Genomic DNA, 17,459 nt, shown 5'->3' on the forward strand with positions numbered 1-17,459 from the left:
TTAAAATATACCTGTCCTTTCACTACCTTTGAGGTGCATTTGAACATCTGTTCTGTTGCTGTTGTTAGAATATCATCAAGCTGTGCAAGGTAAAGTGATGCTTTATGTGGTACCGAAAGCAGTTAGGGACAAGAGTTTAGCAGAAGTCAAAGTGAACAGACATTTCTGTGACTGATGAGGGTACAAAGAGTCAAATTACACATACACTAGCAGACAGTCAATTCACCACACTTTCTGCACTTAAATAAGCAAAGTCAATCTTTGACTAATAGTCATTAAAAAGAAATATCCTTTTGTGGAAGTATGAAACACCTTGTGCTAACAGTATATGGAGCTGTGATTCTAGTCTAGCTGGATCCCTTGAGCAGGTGATCATGCAGAGAAAGTTCTCATTCATAAATATCTCATTTTGGGTCAGGAAAGAGAAGGTGAAGTAGATACAGGAAAAAAAGATGAGTGTTTAATTTCAGGGGTCTCTACTAGCACAACATAGACAGATCCCGTTTAGGCACATTGGACTGTTACACAGCCCATTCAACTTGATATCCTGCCCATGAAGGAGGAAAGTAATCCTTGCAACTCCAAAGAAACTCAGGGACTGAAGTAATAATAACCCTGAGCTTGAAGAGGTGAGACATAATTCCATCAGACCTTGTACAGATACCAGTTTTTCATATGGATAAAATAACTTGGACTATAGGTGTGTAAAGCAAATCCCTTCTATGTGGAACAGAAACTGAATTAATTGAGAATTCAGTCCCAATATGGTAAATTAGGGAATAAATTTATAGATAAATAGGTATTTTTAGAAGTCATTTGGGAGAACACACTCAAGCAGTGTCTTTAACTCTGCTTTAGTTAGTCTCTCCTGCCATTCTCTTTTGCAAATATTGCAACACCTGGCAGCACCTAGAAGTGCTCCTTTATTTGATAGTCACTTCTGGTTGATGGATTTTACTTTATTATGTGCACTATGGGGTTCAAAAGCAATACAGGTTAGTGGAAAGATCTATATGATAACAGTACCTAGCAGTACCTAAGGGGAAGAGACAGTAAGGTAGCAAGCTGAAGTTGTTCCTCTCTTTAGTGGATCTTGTAAAGTGTCTCCTCTGGTCGTTTCTAGTTTATGTCTGGTCAGATTTCTGTTTCACGAATCAAGTTGCAAAACAGCAACCTCTAAGGAGGTGGCCAAGTATGTCTGGGTAAGTGTACAGTGCATCATGTATCATGCATGACTTCACACTAGCAGTAATTTGTCAGCCTTTAAAGTTTGAAAAGCCGCTTTTGCTTTTTCAATGTTTATTTAATCATTTTTCTAAGGGTGGCATTTGTCATTTAAGTGAACATTATCCAGCTCTCACTTGTCTAAATTTTACTTCAACTGAGAGAGAGGGTTAAGACAAATGCACACTCTTCTACTGCGTAGCTGAAGACTTTCTTCATGTATTTTCACTCATAGTACTTAAAACAAACTGAAGCATCCAGAATCTCCCCTATCCTTAACATAAACCTGGCCACATGTTTTATGTCTAGAGATGAAGTCCTGGCCAGATTGAAGCAGAAGTTTTGCTGTTGGTTTCACCATAAATTGGGTATCACCTCAGATCCTCAGACCAGGATATATTTTCTTTCCTTGTTTTTTCTTTACTGAATTATCTGTTTGCAGATTTTAGGGAAAAACAGAAAAAGACCTTTGTTTATGCCTCTCTTTTTCCTGTACATAAGACTGCAAGAGAGGAATCTGCAGAATACACAAAAGAGTGGTGGGCAGAAGGTAAGAATAAGGTCCCAAGATAAGGAATAGGGTAAAATGTTCTATAAATCTATTGTATGCAGTCATTTAGGCATGATAAAGGTCTGGCATTTCCCTTCAGTAAGGATAATGAAGACTGGCCTTTTTACACAGATTCATGGCACTAATGCCAAAGGGGTTCTTAGGTCTGACTTGTGTGATACAAGCCATTAAATGATGCTTATTTACCTTTTTATTGAGCTCAGTAACTTATGTTTTATTGTTGTCATCGAAAAAGACATCCAGTCCTGATGTGATGACCTCCAGAGACAGAAAATTCACTGATAGCCTTGGTAGCTTAATCACATTTGGTGTTGCAATAGATACGTTTTTCCTTGAAAATGCCTATTCTCAGTTTTCAACTATTGTTTCTTATTGTAACTTTCACTGACAGAGTAAAAGGCCTTTTGTTTCTTCTTGGTGCCTCGGCCCCTATGACTTACAATGTGTGTTCACTGCTTATGTGGCAATAGAAGTCTGAAGCATTTTTGCTTGTATTAGCCATTCTGATGGAGTCAAATACTGAGTGTGGAGGTGTTGCTGCAGTTCAACTGAGCCAGAGATAAACTGAGGATCCAAAACTGTCTGTCCTTGTATACAGAGCTTTGATTGGGCCTCTTTATAGAAAACCTGTTCTAATACAAATACTGCATCTAGCCAGATATCATGATGGTTTCAGAACGTTCAAAGATGTTAATAGATTTTCAAAGCCAGAACATTTTATAACAGGCTCGATAACTGTCTAGCTCAGGTGTGGGAAGCCTGCAGCTCATAAAATGGGGTTTGAGTCTGGAACTTTATTTCAGTGTACACATGGATGCAAACTTTCTATTCCTTGTTATTATCATATAATACTGAGGATTATAGGAGCCGGCTACCTTAAAATTACACTCAAAAGTCTTATTTTGAACTGATTTTCTCTACTTCCTATATCTGATTTAGCCTGATGCTCTGGGTAGCAAAGGCCATGCTCTGAGGTAAGGTTTTGGTTGGAACTCATCTGTTTCCACAGGAATAGTAACTTGTTTCAAAGCACTTGTTTGTGATATTTAAAGAGAAAAGGAGAGAGGTTATTTCAGTTTGCCTGACAAAATTCACTTATGTGAGCAATATGTTACATTAATGCAGGAACACCCACGCCAGGGATTGTAAATGGCTGTCCAGGTCTTGTAGCCTTTCTCCCAAAACATTTACCCAGTTTTCTGTGACAGGGAGGAAAATATCTCTTCTGCACTTTCCCAAATGATAGCCCCAATCCCTTTAGTAACCATTTGCTTTTCCAAGTAATTTTCAATTTTGGGAGACTGCAAAGAGCAAACAGAAGGGCATGTTTTTTTTCTGCCAGCAAATCCTTAGCAGTTCAGTGGAAGATGTGTGGCAATTTCTGATCTATACACCTTCCTTCTGTTGCAGCCCCACTTGGCTCTGTAGAAGCTGGTACATGACAGGGTCTAAGAGTTTGACTTCCAGTAATAGCCGAACACGGAGGACTAACCACAGCCTAGTTTGTGTCTGTACATGTCCTCATGCGAGGGCAAGAGGAGGGAAGAAATGGAAACAATACAGAAGTAAAGGCTGTCTAAGAGGGAGGATGGAGCGCAGACATTGAGACTTATGGCATTTTTACCAGCATGTCGATTAGACCTGACTCTGAGTAGATTTAATTGTTCTCTGAAGGCAGACAGCCTGCTAATAGTTCTGAGCTGGTTTAAACAGTAGTAAAAATCCTTAAAACCATTAGATGTCTTGTTTCTGAGGCTCCCATCACCAGCTGTGCAGCTGTGCTCATGGGGACACAAGGAGACTGTTAGTATATATTTACTTTTGGTCATGTCAGGGCATGGCACAATTCGTTCAAGCACATCCAAATCCAAGAAATCCTCTAAAGATTTCCAGGGCTATGTAAGCAGTTGGGCACATGCAAAACCTCCATAAAGGAATCAGTGGGAAAGCTAAAGATGAAAACTTTGTGTTTATTTTTCCAGATACTTCAAACCAAACACATATGATGCCTCTTTGTAGATATGAGTTCACTAAAAGCCAAGATTCAGAAAAAAAGGTACAATTTACCTTAATAATCAAGCATTTAGAGATGTTTTTCTTGCCAATGCTTTTGTTTCCTGCTGAGTGCCTCTCTTCATGATATGCTGAAACCTCTTTCTTGACCTCTCCCCATGTCCCTGCTCTCCTCTCCCACTTCCTCTGTCCCTCCTCTCACTCAGCCCTGCCACACTTTTCTGCACTGAACTCAACATATGCCCAACCCCTTCCTGCTCCTTCTGAAAACCCATCTGTGCTGTGAAACTCCCAACCTACAACGACCACATATTGCTGTCTGGATCCCACTCTCATCTTGTTTTCTATCAGTTTAAATCTGTTGACTTCAGAGGTGTTGCTTCTCCCCTCATGGCTTTTGGCAAGAGTCAGATCCACTGCATCTGTCCAGGCTGTTCGAGGATAAAGTCTTCCCGGGGAACAAAAGGCTCTTGTTGTTTGCTTGGCAAAATAAAGTATCCTGTGCACTTGTAGCAGTGTATTAACAATATTTCCAGGTTGAACTCTAGCTTCTTCACAGGAAAAGTGTATCCTTGTTACTGTCCTGCTCTCAAACTCTTCTGCCTCTGTAAGGTCGGGAAAAGATACTTGGCAAAACCTTCTCCCAGTGATGCTGAGATGATAGTTGCTGAAGTTTAGGGAAGGTGTCTGTTAGAGGTTGGTCTTGCATTGTGCTGAACCCTCTACCCTTACCCAGGGAAGCCTATCCATGCATACTACTGAGCACTTCCTCAAGAGGCTCTCTCTTTTGCCTAGGAATTTTCAAGTATGTGCCAGAGGAGAGATGGTTTTCACATACCTAAAGCCTGAAGAATGTGCATCTAACAACTCTGTATTTATAGAGATGTTACTAATAAAGGATTTTGGTGCAGTTTATAAAGCATCCTTTTGCAGTGACAATCTTTGTTACCGACTGAAAGATTGGGATTTGTCTGTAGCAGAGCCCAGATATTTGCAGCCATTCCCATGCCTTCAGTGTGTCCTTCCTTCCCTCCCTGTGAAACCACCCCACCACTGGTGAATGGAAGTCTACTTCACAGAAGGAAATACCTTTTGGAGGGCTACAGATCACTTGACTCAGCGTGGTTGTTGCCCTGGGAATTGGTGGACACTTAGAAGAATTGCATGAAGCTGTATATTTAGAGTGTTGACGTTAACTATTCAAACCCACAGCATCTAAAAACAAGTATAGCTTCTCCCGGAGACACCTGCATGATGAGTTCTGTGTGGGAAGAAACAGATACAGTGAAAGGGAAGTGAAACATTTTGCCCGAAATGGCATCTTATGGAGTCAGATCTTTGCAGTGACAAATATGCACCGAGCAGAGCCAGATTTCACATTTTCTAAATGTGTTATTAGACATCTTTGTCATGATCAGAAACACCACAGCTGATGCTGTACATTGGTTCTGCATGTTTGTCAACTCAAAGTGTTTTCGATGGCTGGGTGCTGAGGTCTCTGTTTGCCTCGATTTCTCTATTTGCTTCTTACCTGGGCAGATTTCTGTACCTCTGTGAATCCTCATTGATTTTTGTGAGAGTGAAGTGTCATTACTGCAGCAGGTAGTGTACATCAGGTATAGTGGAAAATAGGATCATTAGGGTTCTGTGTCATTAGCAGTGCTTCTAATGTACCCTGTAACGCATTCTTCTCTGAGAGGTGGTACTGGTTATCTGAGTTAGCTACTTCATTGCCTCTTAACATCGCACCGCTTCCAGGGTGTTTATCCTCATACAGCTGAGGTGTGGGAAGCAAGCATGGTACAGGTCGTTTCTAGGTCAGATGTTGGAGGAGCTTGTGCAAAATTGTTCAGGAAGTCTCTGGATGAACATGACATTGAGCCCAGGTCTTAAGTGCCTATGACCAAAATGGACTGTTAGACAGGATCACCTCAAAGCTGAAGAAAACTGGGATACAGCGTGATGGAGTATGAGATCTTTGGAAGGTGGACAGAGAGCTTTGGACCTGTGCAGATCTGGTCTTAGTCCTTACCCAAAATTGTCCTTAAAAAGACTGACGCATTTTGGTGTCATGCAACTATGGATTGTGATGGGGTTGCTCTGTACTCACAAATTAAGTAAGTTTATGCCAGAAATATATGTATATTTTACTTTTAAATAATAATCACAGTCTGCTGTTGAACCCCATCTATTATCTGTATCTTTCTTTTCATACGTGTTCAGTCAGGGAGACATTGCTTTAATCCTGCTATAATGGCATCTGATCATACACGTTTCTTAATTTCTATTAATTCTAATTACCTACAATTAAAAAGAAAAAACCCAAGTAATGTATTTTGTAAAGCTTTCTCTTTTTTGGAAGGTTCCTGGTGAGATACTTTCTGTTCAAATGGTAGAGATTCACATCACATACCATAAGAAATTTCCATTTATAGTTAGTTTTCAAGAGTTAATAAATGTTTACCTGTCAGACAGCCCTGATGAATGCTTATCAAGCAAACTCAATGCTTATCAAGCTGCTGTAATTGGGACTTTCCATACTCTAGTTAGCACTTTAAAATCCTGATCCTCAGCTAACTTGAAGCTGTGACTGTATCTGAATTGGATGTCATGGTGGGACGTGGGTACACATTACCATCTTCCAGGACATCTTTGGAAGAAAGCTTTTACATGTGGGTGTGGACAGGAAGGGAGCTCTGTTACTCTCCGAGAGGTCTTCTCATCTGTGTGACTGGGGGACCAGCACCCCGAAGTACACCATGAAGCCCATCTGCCCTGCAGTTGAGGTTCAGCCATGGCATGCACACTAGGACCACTCTGCCACACAGAAATAGTCACTGTCTGGAGCTTTTCACTTGCCTGAGGCCTAAGTAGGTGTAGCTTTGCACCTTTCTTGGGCTCTCTGGCACAAGCTGTTGCCCACCTGTATTCCCCAACCACAAGGGTTAGTACTGGTTCCCTATAGCTGCACCATTGCCTAGTGGCTTCTCAGGCACAGAGCTCCCCCTTTCCTGACCCCCAGTGAAACTCAAAGCAAACAAATTGGATTCAAAACCAATCTCTCTTAGTTTTAATCAGCACAAGATATTTGCATACTTGCTAAGATTTAAAATGTGCTTATATCCTTCTGCCCTGTGGTGGCTTTGGCACCATCCCTAAGTGTTGTTTGAGCTCAGGCACCTGTAGGTTTTGCAGTTCTTCAGAGCCCCATCTCAAAAACCAGGGAATCTCTTCCTTTCACACAGGCAGCTTGCTGTCCCCATGGTTTGGCTCTATACTAGAGTAATAGCATCTTAGCACAAAGGCAAAGTCTCTGCCCTTCTCTTCCAAGCAGTCTGCCAGTGCACCAGTATATCCCCCAGCTCTCTCCAGGACAGGCTTTAAAGACACGCCAAGGGCCTGTGCTTTCCTTCCTTTTCTGCAGGAATCTGGCAATCTCCAGGCAGCTATCTCCCAAAGAGAAGCTGAAGAAAAATGGTGACCTCTATCAGGTGGCCATCTCACAGCCTCCAGTTTAGTACTCCTCTGCAGCTAGATTTCATCAAATGCCATTAACCAATTACCCAAACCGGCACATTAATCAATTGTCATTAAGTGATGCAGAATCTAGCAAATGAATAAGTTCCTTATTGGTCGTATTTAACCCTTTGTATTAGTGTGGTTGTAGCTATCCGTGACATGTACTAATGCAACATACTTATGCTAACTTCTATTTTTTATAAGCTTTTCATAAACCACTTATAAATAGAAGCTTAATATGAAGTGTGACAGATCTCTAATCTTTAGTCTCTCCTTAGCCCTCCAAGCGCTTCCTTTCTGGAAATACAGAATATATCCAGTATGCCCTAGATATTCTCTATTCTTGCTGATGACTTTAGCTCTCAGCTATTGACGCTTTCCACTTCTTAATCAGTGTAAATAGATCAGTGCTGCAACTGTCTTTTTATTTAACATTTTAAAAAAACAAATAAGATAAAAGGGGCAGTAAAGGGGTGATGAATAGAAAATATATTTTTTTGCTCATGTGATGCTGTGAGGTGGAGGGGTTTTCTTGTCAATATAATATAGACATAAAAATCTGTATTTCTTTTCCATTGCAATAAAGAGGATTGGAGTAGCTAAGTGAATTGTCTAATAGAAGGGAAAATATTAAGAAAAATACTCTGTGGCATTTATGTAGTGTCAGTACTATATGACATTCTTTTTTACCACAGGGCATGTGTGTAGTGGTTACTCTGTCACCACTGGGCAAACACTGTAACAGAAAACACCCGGTTTGGTGTTACACAGCAAATCAGTGCCAAAATGGTGGATGGAACCCTTATATCCTGGTACCAGGAAATGTTTATTAGTCTATACTGGGTTTGTTTGTTTGCTTGTTTACTTCTATGGGGGAAAAGCCTGTGCGTCAGAGACTCAGGTAGTATGGAAAATTCAGAAGTAAAACCTGTTTATTTCAGCACATGTCATTCAGATTTTGTTGAGTCTAATCCCTCCAGCATCCAGTGTTTTTACTTTGACTTTAAAAGAAGTAAAGCCCTGTAGTTACTTTTCAGTCTTTCCTTGCATTCAGTTACAAAAAGTATAATAATGCCTGTCCCCAGGCTGTTAATATATTGATATTCATTCACAGATAAGCACATCTACTGTGTTTCTCACAAACAGGAGAACATTTGATGTAGGGAACATCAGGTGCAGAACTTGTAGGATTTAAAGCACAGCCAGAGGTAATGGCTCCAAACTGTAACCTAACCTAACACTTTCTCAGCCATAGATTCCTCCCCTTTTTTTTCTCCTTAAAACTTTTGCTGCTGCGTCATTGATAAATAACAGCCCTTTGCTCTGTAATATATCCCTTTTTTATTTAAAGTTATGCCTTCTTACCCATTAAACCTCTCCTCATCAGCATTACTTTTACTTTTCAGAAGTGTATATTGAATATTATAGGCAGGAGTTCTTTTGTTTTCTCCCCGAGGATGTAAAACCCTGGGGGATTTAAGTATCTACTTGATAGGCTCACACAGTCTTAATCAGCCTATAATGGAGCTAATGGCTGTTTGTCATCCTTGGAGATATAAATTTCCTGGTGATGTCTACTGCAGTCAGTACATGAAGTATGCTCTGACTGCCAGCAAGGTCTAATAACCAGGAGAAGGGCAGCCAGCTTCATTAGTGAGAGCGAGACTGAGAGCATACCGGCTGCTTTTCTGGGGAACTGTGCTTTTTTGAATACCGAGAGGGAATAATGGATAATACTGGTAAGTGAAATAAAACAGATCTTCATTCGTAGTGGAGCTCTGGGGTTCGTTTGATTCCTGTCTCACTTGCTGCAGGAGATGTGTTTCTTTAGCTTGTGTGGCTTCTTCCTTTTAAATGTCCTTTATTAAAGCAAATTTTTATGTGTGTGTGTAAAACGTGACACACTTAAGTTTTTAACCCTTTAATAGTCTGATTTTTTCTGGTTTAAGTCTGTTTCCTGGAATTGTGAACCTAAACTGTAATGTGGGATCTGCCTTTTTGAGGTTTTCAGTGTTATTTTGGAATCTCTATTCAGGAAATGTGGCAGGAAGGGAAAATGTATGTACTTTAATAGGGAAATATCTCTCACAGTTTGCAATAGGTGTGGATAGGTAATTAATAAAGCTAACGAAAAGTAGATAATGCTTAGCTCCCATCTGTCTTATTTCAAGCTGCTTCTATTTTCCCTATATAATGCCTTACTCTCTTTTATATTTAGCACATAAAATACTGCATATATTTGCACTTTTTATTTTCTTTGATGTTCCAACTTTAGATCATGCATTTTCATCCAAAATAATGCACTTCACGGTTTCTAAGGAGGCACACACATCATTGCATCCGCGATGACATGCATTATTTGCATTTCCCTTTTGCATTACCTTGTATCACAAGGCAGAGCAAAAAGAGAGCTCTTTGGGATGGATATTTTGCATGCTGCTTTGACTGCTATGAAACTTGAACATGTCAGTGTCTCTCTGATTTATTAGTACTAGTGCAATACCTACTAGGACACATAATCTGCAGTAGATTCAGTGCCCTTTGAAACCTGCTCAGATCTTCAGATTTGTCTAATGTTGACCTTAAAAGTGATGATCACCTCTACAATGTGTGAAAAGATTATTCTACAGTAGATTTCAGTCATGATACTACATGTAGTTTAAATTTGTGGGATTTTTTGGGTGTTTTGGATTTTTAATAATAAAAGCAAAACTCTTGCTTATATCTACTAAGCTGTCCAGGTCATTCTCATTTCATGTGTATTGTTATCAACTTCCATGACAAACAGATGGAAGGGTCTTGCTGCTTTTATTTCTATGAAGTCCAAGACAAAAAAAAAAAAAAAAAAAAGAAGAAAGTTTTCCCAGAATTTAAAATGTAGGCATCATGGAAAATTACACTGTCAGCACTTATGAACTTAAAAACTGACATAGTCCTAGTATAATGTTCATTTTTAGAAATAATTAAGATTAACAATACTCTTTGCACTTGGTGCTTTGGCTAGCTTTAAGAAGCCTTAACATAATAAATGATAACAACTTGTGTTTGATATTGCATGACAAGGCAGAATTTTCTGCTGGAGAAGGATTCCTGCTCTCCAGCACAGAATGCCTGTGGGTAAGATATACCCTGGCAGGCAGAGCTGCTAATTCCTCCAGGTTTTTACACTCTTCAGCATCAACAACTAATACTATTGAAGTCCTGACAGAGATACCACTTTAATCCAGCTATAAGAATCCGTTCAGGAATGAGTCACATTTTTTATTAAAGGCCAGGGTTTTTTTTTGGGGGGGGGGAGGGAGCGAAGGGGAAAGCTAGTATCTGAAAACCATAGAAACAGATTTTCCTGTGTGTGGCATTTGGGGTTTTGTGGGTTTTTTGTTTGTTTTGTTTTGGTTTTTTTTTTTTTACCAAAGGAAGATTCCAGTTTGGTTCCTTTCTGCAAAATTTGAAAGTTAAAGTAAGTAAGGTTTGCTCTCTGCACAATTTACCAACTACTCTCAAAGCCTCTTATAACACCAGTTTGCTGAATAATTCCAGATATTTCTTTTTTTGTGCAGAAACAGCGACTGATACTTTCCTTTTTTTTAGAAAACAAACTATATGCCATTGAAATCAGTTAAAATAATAGTTTTGGTTGAGAAGTAAAAACTAGTTATAGAAAAAAGCCCCAAATCAACCCAACAACAGATGGAACTAAGCCTTATTGAAGATGTCATGGCAGAGGGCATGGCTTTGATCCAGTTTCTACTGCCATTACCAGCGATCTTCTCACTGCCCATGTTCAGCTTGGTCAGCGAGCTTCAGCCCCACGTGTGGCATGGGCACAACTCCCTTCTCCTGGCAGCTCTTCTACGACTCCAGTCACTTCCATACTTTGAGCACGGTAGGGATTACATCCATTTCCAAAGAGCCTACAGAGTGCTGAGTTAACACAGCCAAGGTCTGTAGAGTTACTTTTAGGTCTCATGATCTCTAATTGCAACCAAATGGAGTTGGGTGCCAATGTGGGGACTGTGCAGCTGAATACCTCTGTATATCTTGCCTGTGCCCTCTGACTTCTACAGGGATGTGAGTGCACCTTTGAAAGCCCATGTGGTGTAATCTGGGCACTTACAAGACCAAACAGACAGGGGGAGGACATTTGCAGCCATAAACATAACTGCCTGATTAATCTGTTCTTCAGCAGTTTGCCAACTGAAATGTAAACATGCTGATGTATACAGGCTGGATACCTGCCTGAATTCTTCCTAAAGAGATACTATTTCTGGCAATAAAGAACTGCAGAATATTAGCAAAGCTGTGGGTTTGAGCCAGTGAGTGCTAGAAATAACAATTTGGTATCAGTGTCAGTGAATCAGGCCTCTGTTATTAAACTCATCATGCTGTCGAAGAGACTTTCAAAGTCAGACCATGGATAATTGTTGGGCAAAACTCCATCTTCTGCTCTGCATAACAGAAATATCTCTGTAATTCATCACTCTTCTTCTCTGCCATCATTAAAATAATTTTCTGGCCATAACTGTAATTTAAAAAGATCAGTGTAGCTTATATGCACTTTTTAGCTGTTATGGTCTGAGCTATTTTGTGGGTTTTAGAAACAATGTTTTTATTAAGAAAGTCCTTTAAATGTTAGATTGCTTATATTTTTAATCCATGTACCGAGACAGCTCTGCGTAATTGTTGTCTCATGTGTTCTTTTAAAAGCCTTTCCTGGAATAACAATAAAATATTCATCTGTCTGTGTATGGCACATCAGGACAGTTCTAGTTGTATTTTTTGCCTATTTTGGCATCAGCTGTTTGTTATGGGCTGGCTGCAGGTATTCAGCTGCAAGGCTGCGTGATGCTCTGGGCAGGAGAGGGCAGCCAGCAGTCCCTGTCTTGCCTCCACTGGCAGGTCCTGGGATCCGGCTTTGCTGCATGAATCTGCTTTGGACCAGACAGATCATGCCTGGCAACAGCAATGATGTAATAAAACTCGTTTTAAAAACCCCAGGAAGGTCTGGAAATAACTCATGGGGAAAAAAGCGAATATGAAAGTAGCAAGAAAGTTGCAGTAGCAGGAAGAGCGAAGCTGCGGAAACAGACGTGCTCCAAAGTGATGCTTTTTGAGGGGGATTTCCTGTAAGGAGTGAGATCAGCAACATCCCTTCACCCAGAGCTCCTAGTCAGCTGGGTCCTGCTCAGAGGTGTCTCTCCTTAAAACAGACAAGTCTTACACACTCATTCTTATCCAAGGAACATGCCAATGTGATGTGCCAAAATCTTAGAGGAAGGATCTCATCAGGGTGAATGGCAGCATCACAAGGTGCTGTGTCATACCAGTCATGAACAAAACCAGGAGTCCTTGTTTCATGTTTCTTGGGGATTTATATGACTTCTTTGCACTTGGAATATTATTTTAGCAGTAATGAGATAGTGGTGGTTAACTGTTACCCTGAATTATGTAGACTCTGCAGCTCTGGCTGCAGGCTATGCCTCCAAGTAAAAAATCTGTTCTAAAGGGACTGGAGGTCTTGTATATTGAATATCTTATCTCTGAAGAATATCCAGTAGCAACATCAAACTTCATATTTGACCTGAAGTGAAACTTAGAGCTTTCCATTGAAGCAAGACTTTAACTTGAGGCCTGAAACACTGCGGGATGGGAGGATAGCAAGTGTCAATTTAGCCTTCTTTTGCATGATATCCTGTGTCACAGGAAGGGCAAGAGACACAGGAAACTGTCTGTGGATGGAAATTCTCTTGCTTTTGAAGTAACTGGTCATTTTTTTGTTTCTGTAACTCAATAGGATTTATTTAGCGTTCTTTAAATATAAGTACTGAAATTGAGTGCTGGTTGAGGATTTGACCTTACAGATGCTTTTTAATGTCTTACCTTATTTCAAGGCAAATAGAGTATATCTTTCTAAAACATAGGGGAGAAAAAAAAATCAGGTAGTTAGATGAGCAAAACTGGAAGATGGACTTCAGATTATGATCCAGGTTTCTCATCAACTCATAGTGTTCAAAAACCTCTAATATAGCCCAGCTGATCTGTGTGCAGATTTAGGCTAGATAACAATCTCAGTGTGTTGTAAGGTTCACTTGTTACCCATAAAGGGCTCTGAAATACTTTAAACATCTAAGGCTTAAGCTTGACTGAATTGTCCCTATTGATTTGGAAAGTCATTGAGACAAAAACCCTTGCAATGGAGACAGTGACAGTGTAACTGCAGGTTTGTCAGCCCTTGAGACTACTCCAAACTCCAGCAGCAAAATCAGTCATGTCCTGTTGGCAGCTTCTGTTTTGATCTTTGATGGTACTTTGCTCATATTCTCCTGAAGTGTGAAGATGCTTTTAGAAAAGACGACAGCACCTCCTTTCTCTCTGTCCCACTCATGTATATGTAAATGGTGCTATCCATGATGCTGTGTTGACTTTTATTGGGTTCTTATGCCGTGTTCTATTAGATCACAAAGTGATTTGCACATGGACAATAAAATACAAAGCAATAATCAACTCTTTTATACTACATTGCTGATCTTAATTTATCTCCTCTTTGCACCTATGCCCTCAGTTGAAGTGAACACTCTAGTGTATCACAGGTCACTGTCTGCTAGAAAGTTGACTTTCTTGTTGTATTTTTAGAATAATATTTATGGCTTATGCCCCTTTACCCAGAACAGTGTGCTTATAAAGACATGATCTTGGAAAACATTTCTGTGAGGATTAAACTTCTTTGTGATGCTGCTGCTCCCAATGTTATTTTCAAGTGTTTAAACACATGTTTAAACAAGTGTTTAAACAACCATATAGGAACTTGCACTAGAAGTAACCAAATACTGTGTAGTACAAAATGTAGAGATATACCACCCACCCTACTTCAAATGGCTCTTGTTAGCTAGAAGTGCTGTGGTCCCACTGTGGTGACACACATTCATATTTTAAGCAACAATTCCTGTTGCTGCAGTACTTCTTATAACGGAGCGCCTTGAACTCTAGCTGGTTTGGAGAGATGGTATAACACTGCTTTTATTTTCTAATAATTTCTGATTCTTTTTTTCTGATGAAAGCTAACAAGCATCAAACCACCAGGTGCCGAGCTCATGCCTTATGTTTACATCTGCTGATTGTGTGGCACTTTTTGGCCAGCTGCCCTCAGACCCCTGTTCTGAGCTCTGGATTATCACTGCCACCTGTGGTGAAGAAGCAAATCTTGTGTACAGAAGTAGTAATCCAAATTTGAGAGGCAGCACTTCCCCATATACTTCTAGCAAGGGTGAGACCATAACTGCAGGAGCCAACCATTGTGAAAGTCCAAAGCAGTCCAGATGAGGAAAGGTTGTATTGAGAGGCACAGGCACAAATCGTTCCAAGAAAAACTGCCTGTGTTCCAATGGCTTTGAACACCCCAAATGGAAGTGAACTGCGAGGAGGAAAGCAAAATTGTATGGCCAAAGAGCAGGTGGCTGATAATAAGGATGTAGTCTGCTGCTGTTTAGTCATCATTCATTGTCTCTAACTGAGTCCTTAGGAAATCTGATGCTTAATTATGGGGTGACTTGCAGGGGTATTGCTTTGGGCTCAAAAAGTAGACTGGATGGAATTTTACCAAAAAAATCCTGCCTTTCTCTTTTTTTCCCCTCTGTCTCACTGTTTAACCATTTTTTATATTTTCACATAAAACATTTATGAGACTTCTTCCTAAAGTATAATTGGAAAATATAAGTAGCTTAGGACTATAAGAATCCTAGCAACCTTCTCCCCACAGACAGGAGTAAATCCTGAATAAAGCTGCTGAATTTGTCTCTAATCGCTCTTTCTGGCAAGTGAGGCCCAGCAGCCCCTGGGTGAGTGTGGGGGGCCCAGGGCCAACGTGAGTGTCCCCCAGCAGTGCTCTGTGGAGATGCAGGATGTTGGAGGAGATTCATCACCTGGATTTGTTATCCCACACCTAAGGAAGCCATTTGTGCCTGGCTCTGGGCACAGCTCAGCACTAGAAGGGATGTCCCATTTGCTGCTGGAGATGAAAGATTACAGAAGTAGCCATATTCATTTGAACAAAACTACCGCTTTTTCTGCAGATACTGGGAGACTGAAGCTAATGTGGTTTGTACTGATACCTGTACAAAAGCATCCTGTCCAAGCACCTCGTGGGGGCAGTGGTAGCAGTGGAAGGACTTCTTGCAAGGAACAGAAGAAGGGATGATGTTTATGGCTGTCTGCTTTCCTCCCAGAGGAGACAAACTCGACCCAGACTTGTCAGCAATGAGGTATTGAGTTGCTGGGAACATAGGGCTCAAATAATGGACTTGAGTGAAGAATTAGGTCCCTGTTAATATTCAATTTTCAAATAAAGCAAAAGACACAGAAGAATATAAACGGGCCAGGGACAAATATTTGCTTAATCTTGGTTCACTCAGCAGCACCTTTCCTGTAATGTAACTATCGAAGATTACTTATTTCAGAACTTATGGTATGGGAAAATCCCCTTAAATGTATTTTGGATAGCAACAGAATATTTCATAATGGTAAAGGCAACCCTGTGACTCTATAGAAAGGCAGACACAGTGGGAGATGATCCAGAAACAATCTTTTCGTCCACGGCTTGACCATTGCTAGGAGAAGCCTTGCACAATGTAATTCCAATACAAATATGACAGCAGCTGGTATTTCCACAGGAAACAAAGTTGTGATTGATTCGTCCTAGCTCCAGCTCCTGCTGACTCACAAGTCCCTTCTGTCTTTCTCGCTGGGACTTGAGTCAGTCCAAAAAACGAGGGGTATTTCATTATGAAGGCTTGCATGGAAACCATGTGAAGAGATGAACTGAAAATATGGTGATCTCAGACTGGCATAAAATTTGTGCTGCTGTGAGCTGGTTATTTAGACCATAATCCAGCAATGGCCTTACTGTCAAGGGAAATGGTTTGTTAATGGAGGAAGCCTACGGAGTTTGTCTGTGTGATTGTATCAGAGAAACAGGCTATATATTTTAGCTGCTTTGTTTGTAGCTGCAGTTGTTATATGTCTCCTTTTTCTTCTCCTTTCTGTTTCTGTTTTTATTGTTTAATATTAGTAAAGTAACTAACATGACGCATTACTCTGTTTTAATTTCAAGTGAAATTTGGCATCTTCTGGTGTTGGGATAAGGTTTAATTGCTCTTGGCATTTTAAAAAGAAATGCAAATGACAAAGATATTAAACTAACAAATTATGACAGCTCACATAATGCTTTTTTCAATGGATTTTTCCATGCATTTTTAATACCTGGAATAGTCAGCCTTAATACCACCATATTTACAATAAATCATTATTCTAATGGAAACATTTTGCTTTGTCAGGCAACACACAATCAGCAGTTTTCAATAAAGAAGCTGAAAACTGTTTAACATTTATTCTGTGACACAAACTTATAAAAGCCAGACAATTTATAATTGGGGCCAATATGCTGCCCTTAAATTGGGATATTAAGAAATAATTAGAGCACAGTAAGGGCAGGTTGCCAAACGTAACTTTTAAATTCCCTAGCTTGTATCACACAGCACAGCGATTGTAATACATTATATGGCTTCTGTAAGGCATAAACTTGCGTTTCCTACACAACAGCTTAAGGCTGTGAGCAGTGTCCGTAAAAGGTTGAAGCAGTTGTTTACTTTGGCATGAGTGGCTTCAAGAGGCATAAAATATCACAGAACTTAGGAACAAAGATGGCTTTTGGGTTAAAAATGGAAATGGGAAGCAGTGGTAGAGTCCGCTTTTCTCACTTTTCCCACAAAACCCAGCAATGGGGTTTTTTGTTTGTTTGTTTTCTCCTTTCTTAGCCCATGAATGCCTTGTCTGCTCTGTGTAACAAGGGCTGTACCAGAAGTCCTTGAGTGAGCTCTGAGCATATTTATGTGGTGTAGTGCCTTTTGCTCAGCAGACATTAATCTGAACCACTAAACAGCATAGTCACATCAGCACTGGTGGCAGGACCCAGACTGGTTAGTCAGCTGAGGTTACATGTGATGCAGTGTCTTACATCTACATGGCATCCAGTTCAGGGCACAGCTGTTTCTAGTTCTACCTGGAGGATCTTTGAACACTGTGATATTAATTGATGCAAACAGGCCTCAGAGCCTAACCCTGCCTATGGTTTTGGAGG

General features: G+C 40.3%; 1 protein-coding gene across 4 annotated transcripts in view; it reads left to right on the forward strand.

Moving 5' to 3' along the window:
• Positions 1-17,459, forward strand: part of PHACTR2 (phosphatase and actin regulator 2) — a 126,443-nt gene that overhangs the window by 17,920 nt on the left and 91,064 nt on the right. The window contains exon 1 of one of the 4 annotated variants that reach the window (XM_051801527.1): positions 8,939-9,066. The exons of the other annotated variants lie outside the window; for them this stretch is intronic. Within the exon in view, the coding sequence (XP_051657487.1) occupies positions 9,054-9,066 (13 nt within the window). The 5' untranslated portion in view covers positions 8,939-9,053. Of the gene's footprint in view, positions 1-8,938; positions 9,067-17,459 lie in introns of those variants that run through there. 4 annotated transcript variants of the gene reach the window in all.

Source organism: Manacus candei, unplaced genomic scaffold, assembly GCF_025592945.1.
Source record: "Manacus candei isolate 608988 ecotype Guabito, Panama unplaced genomic scaffold, ASM2559294v1 h1tg000052l, whole genome shotgun sequence".
Taxonomy (NCBI): Eukaryota; Metazoa; Chordata; class Aves; order Passeriformes; family Pipridae; genus Manacus; species Manacus candei.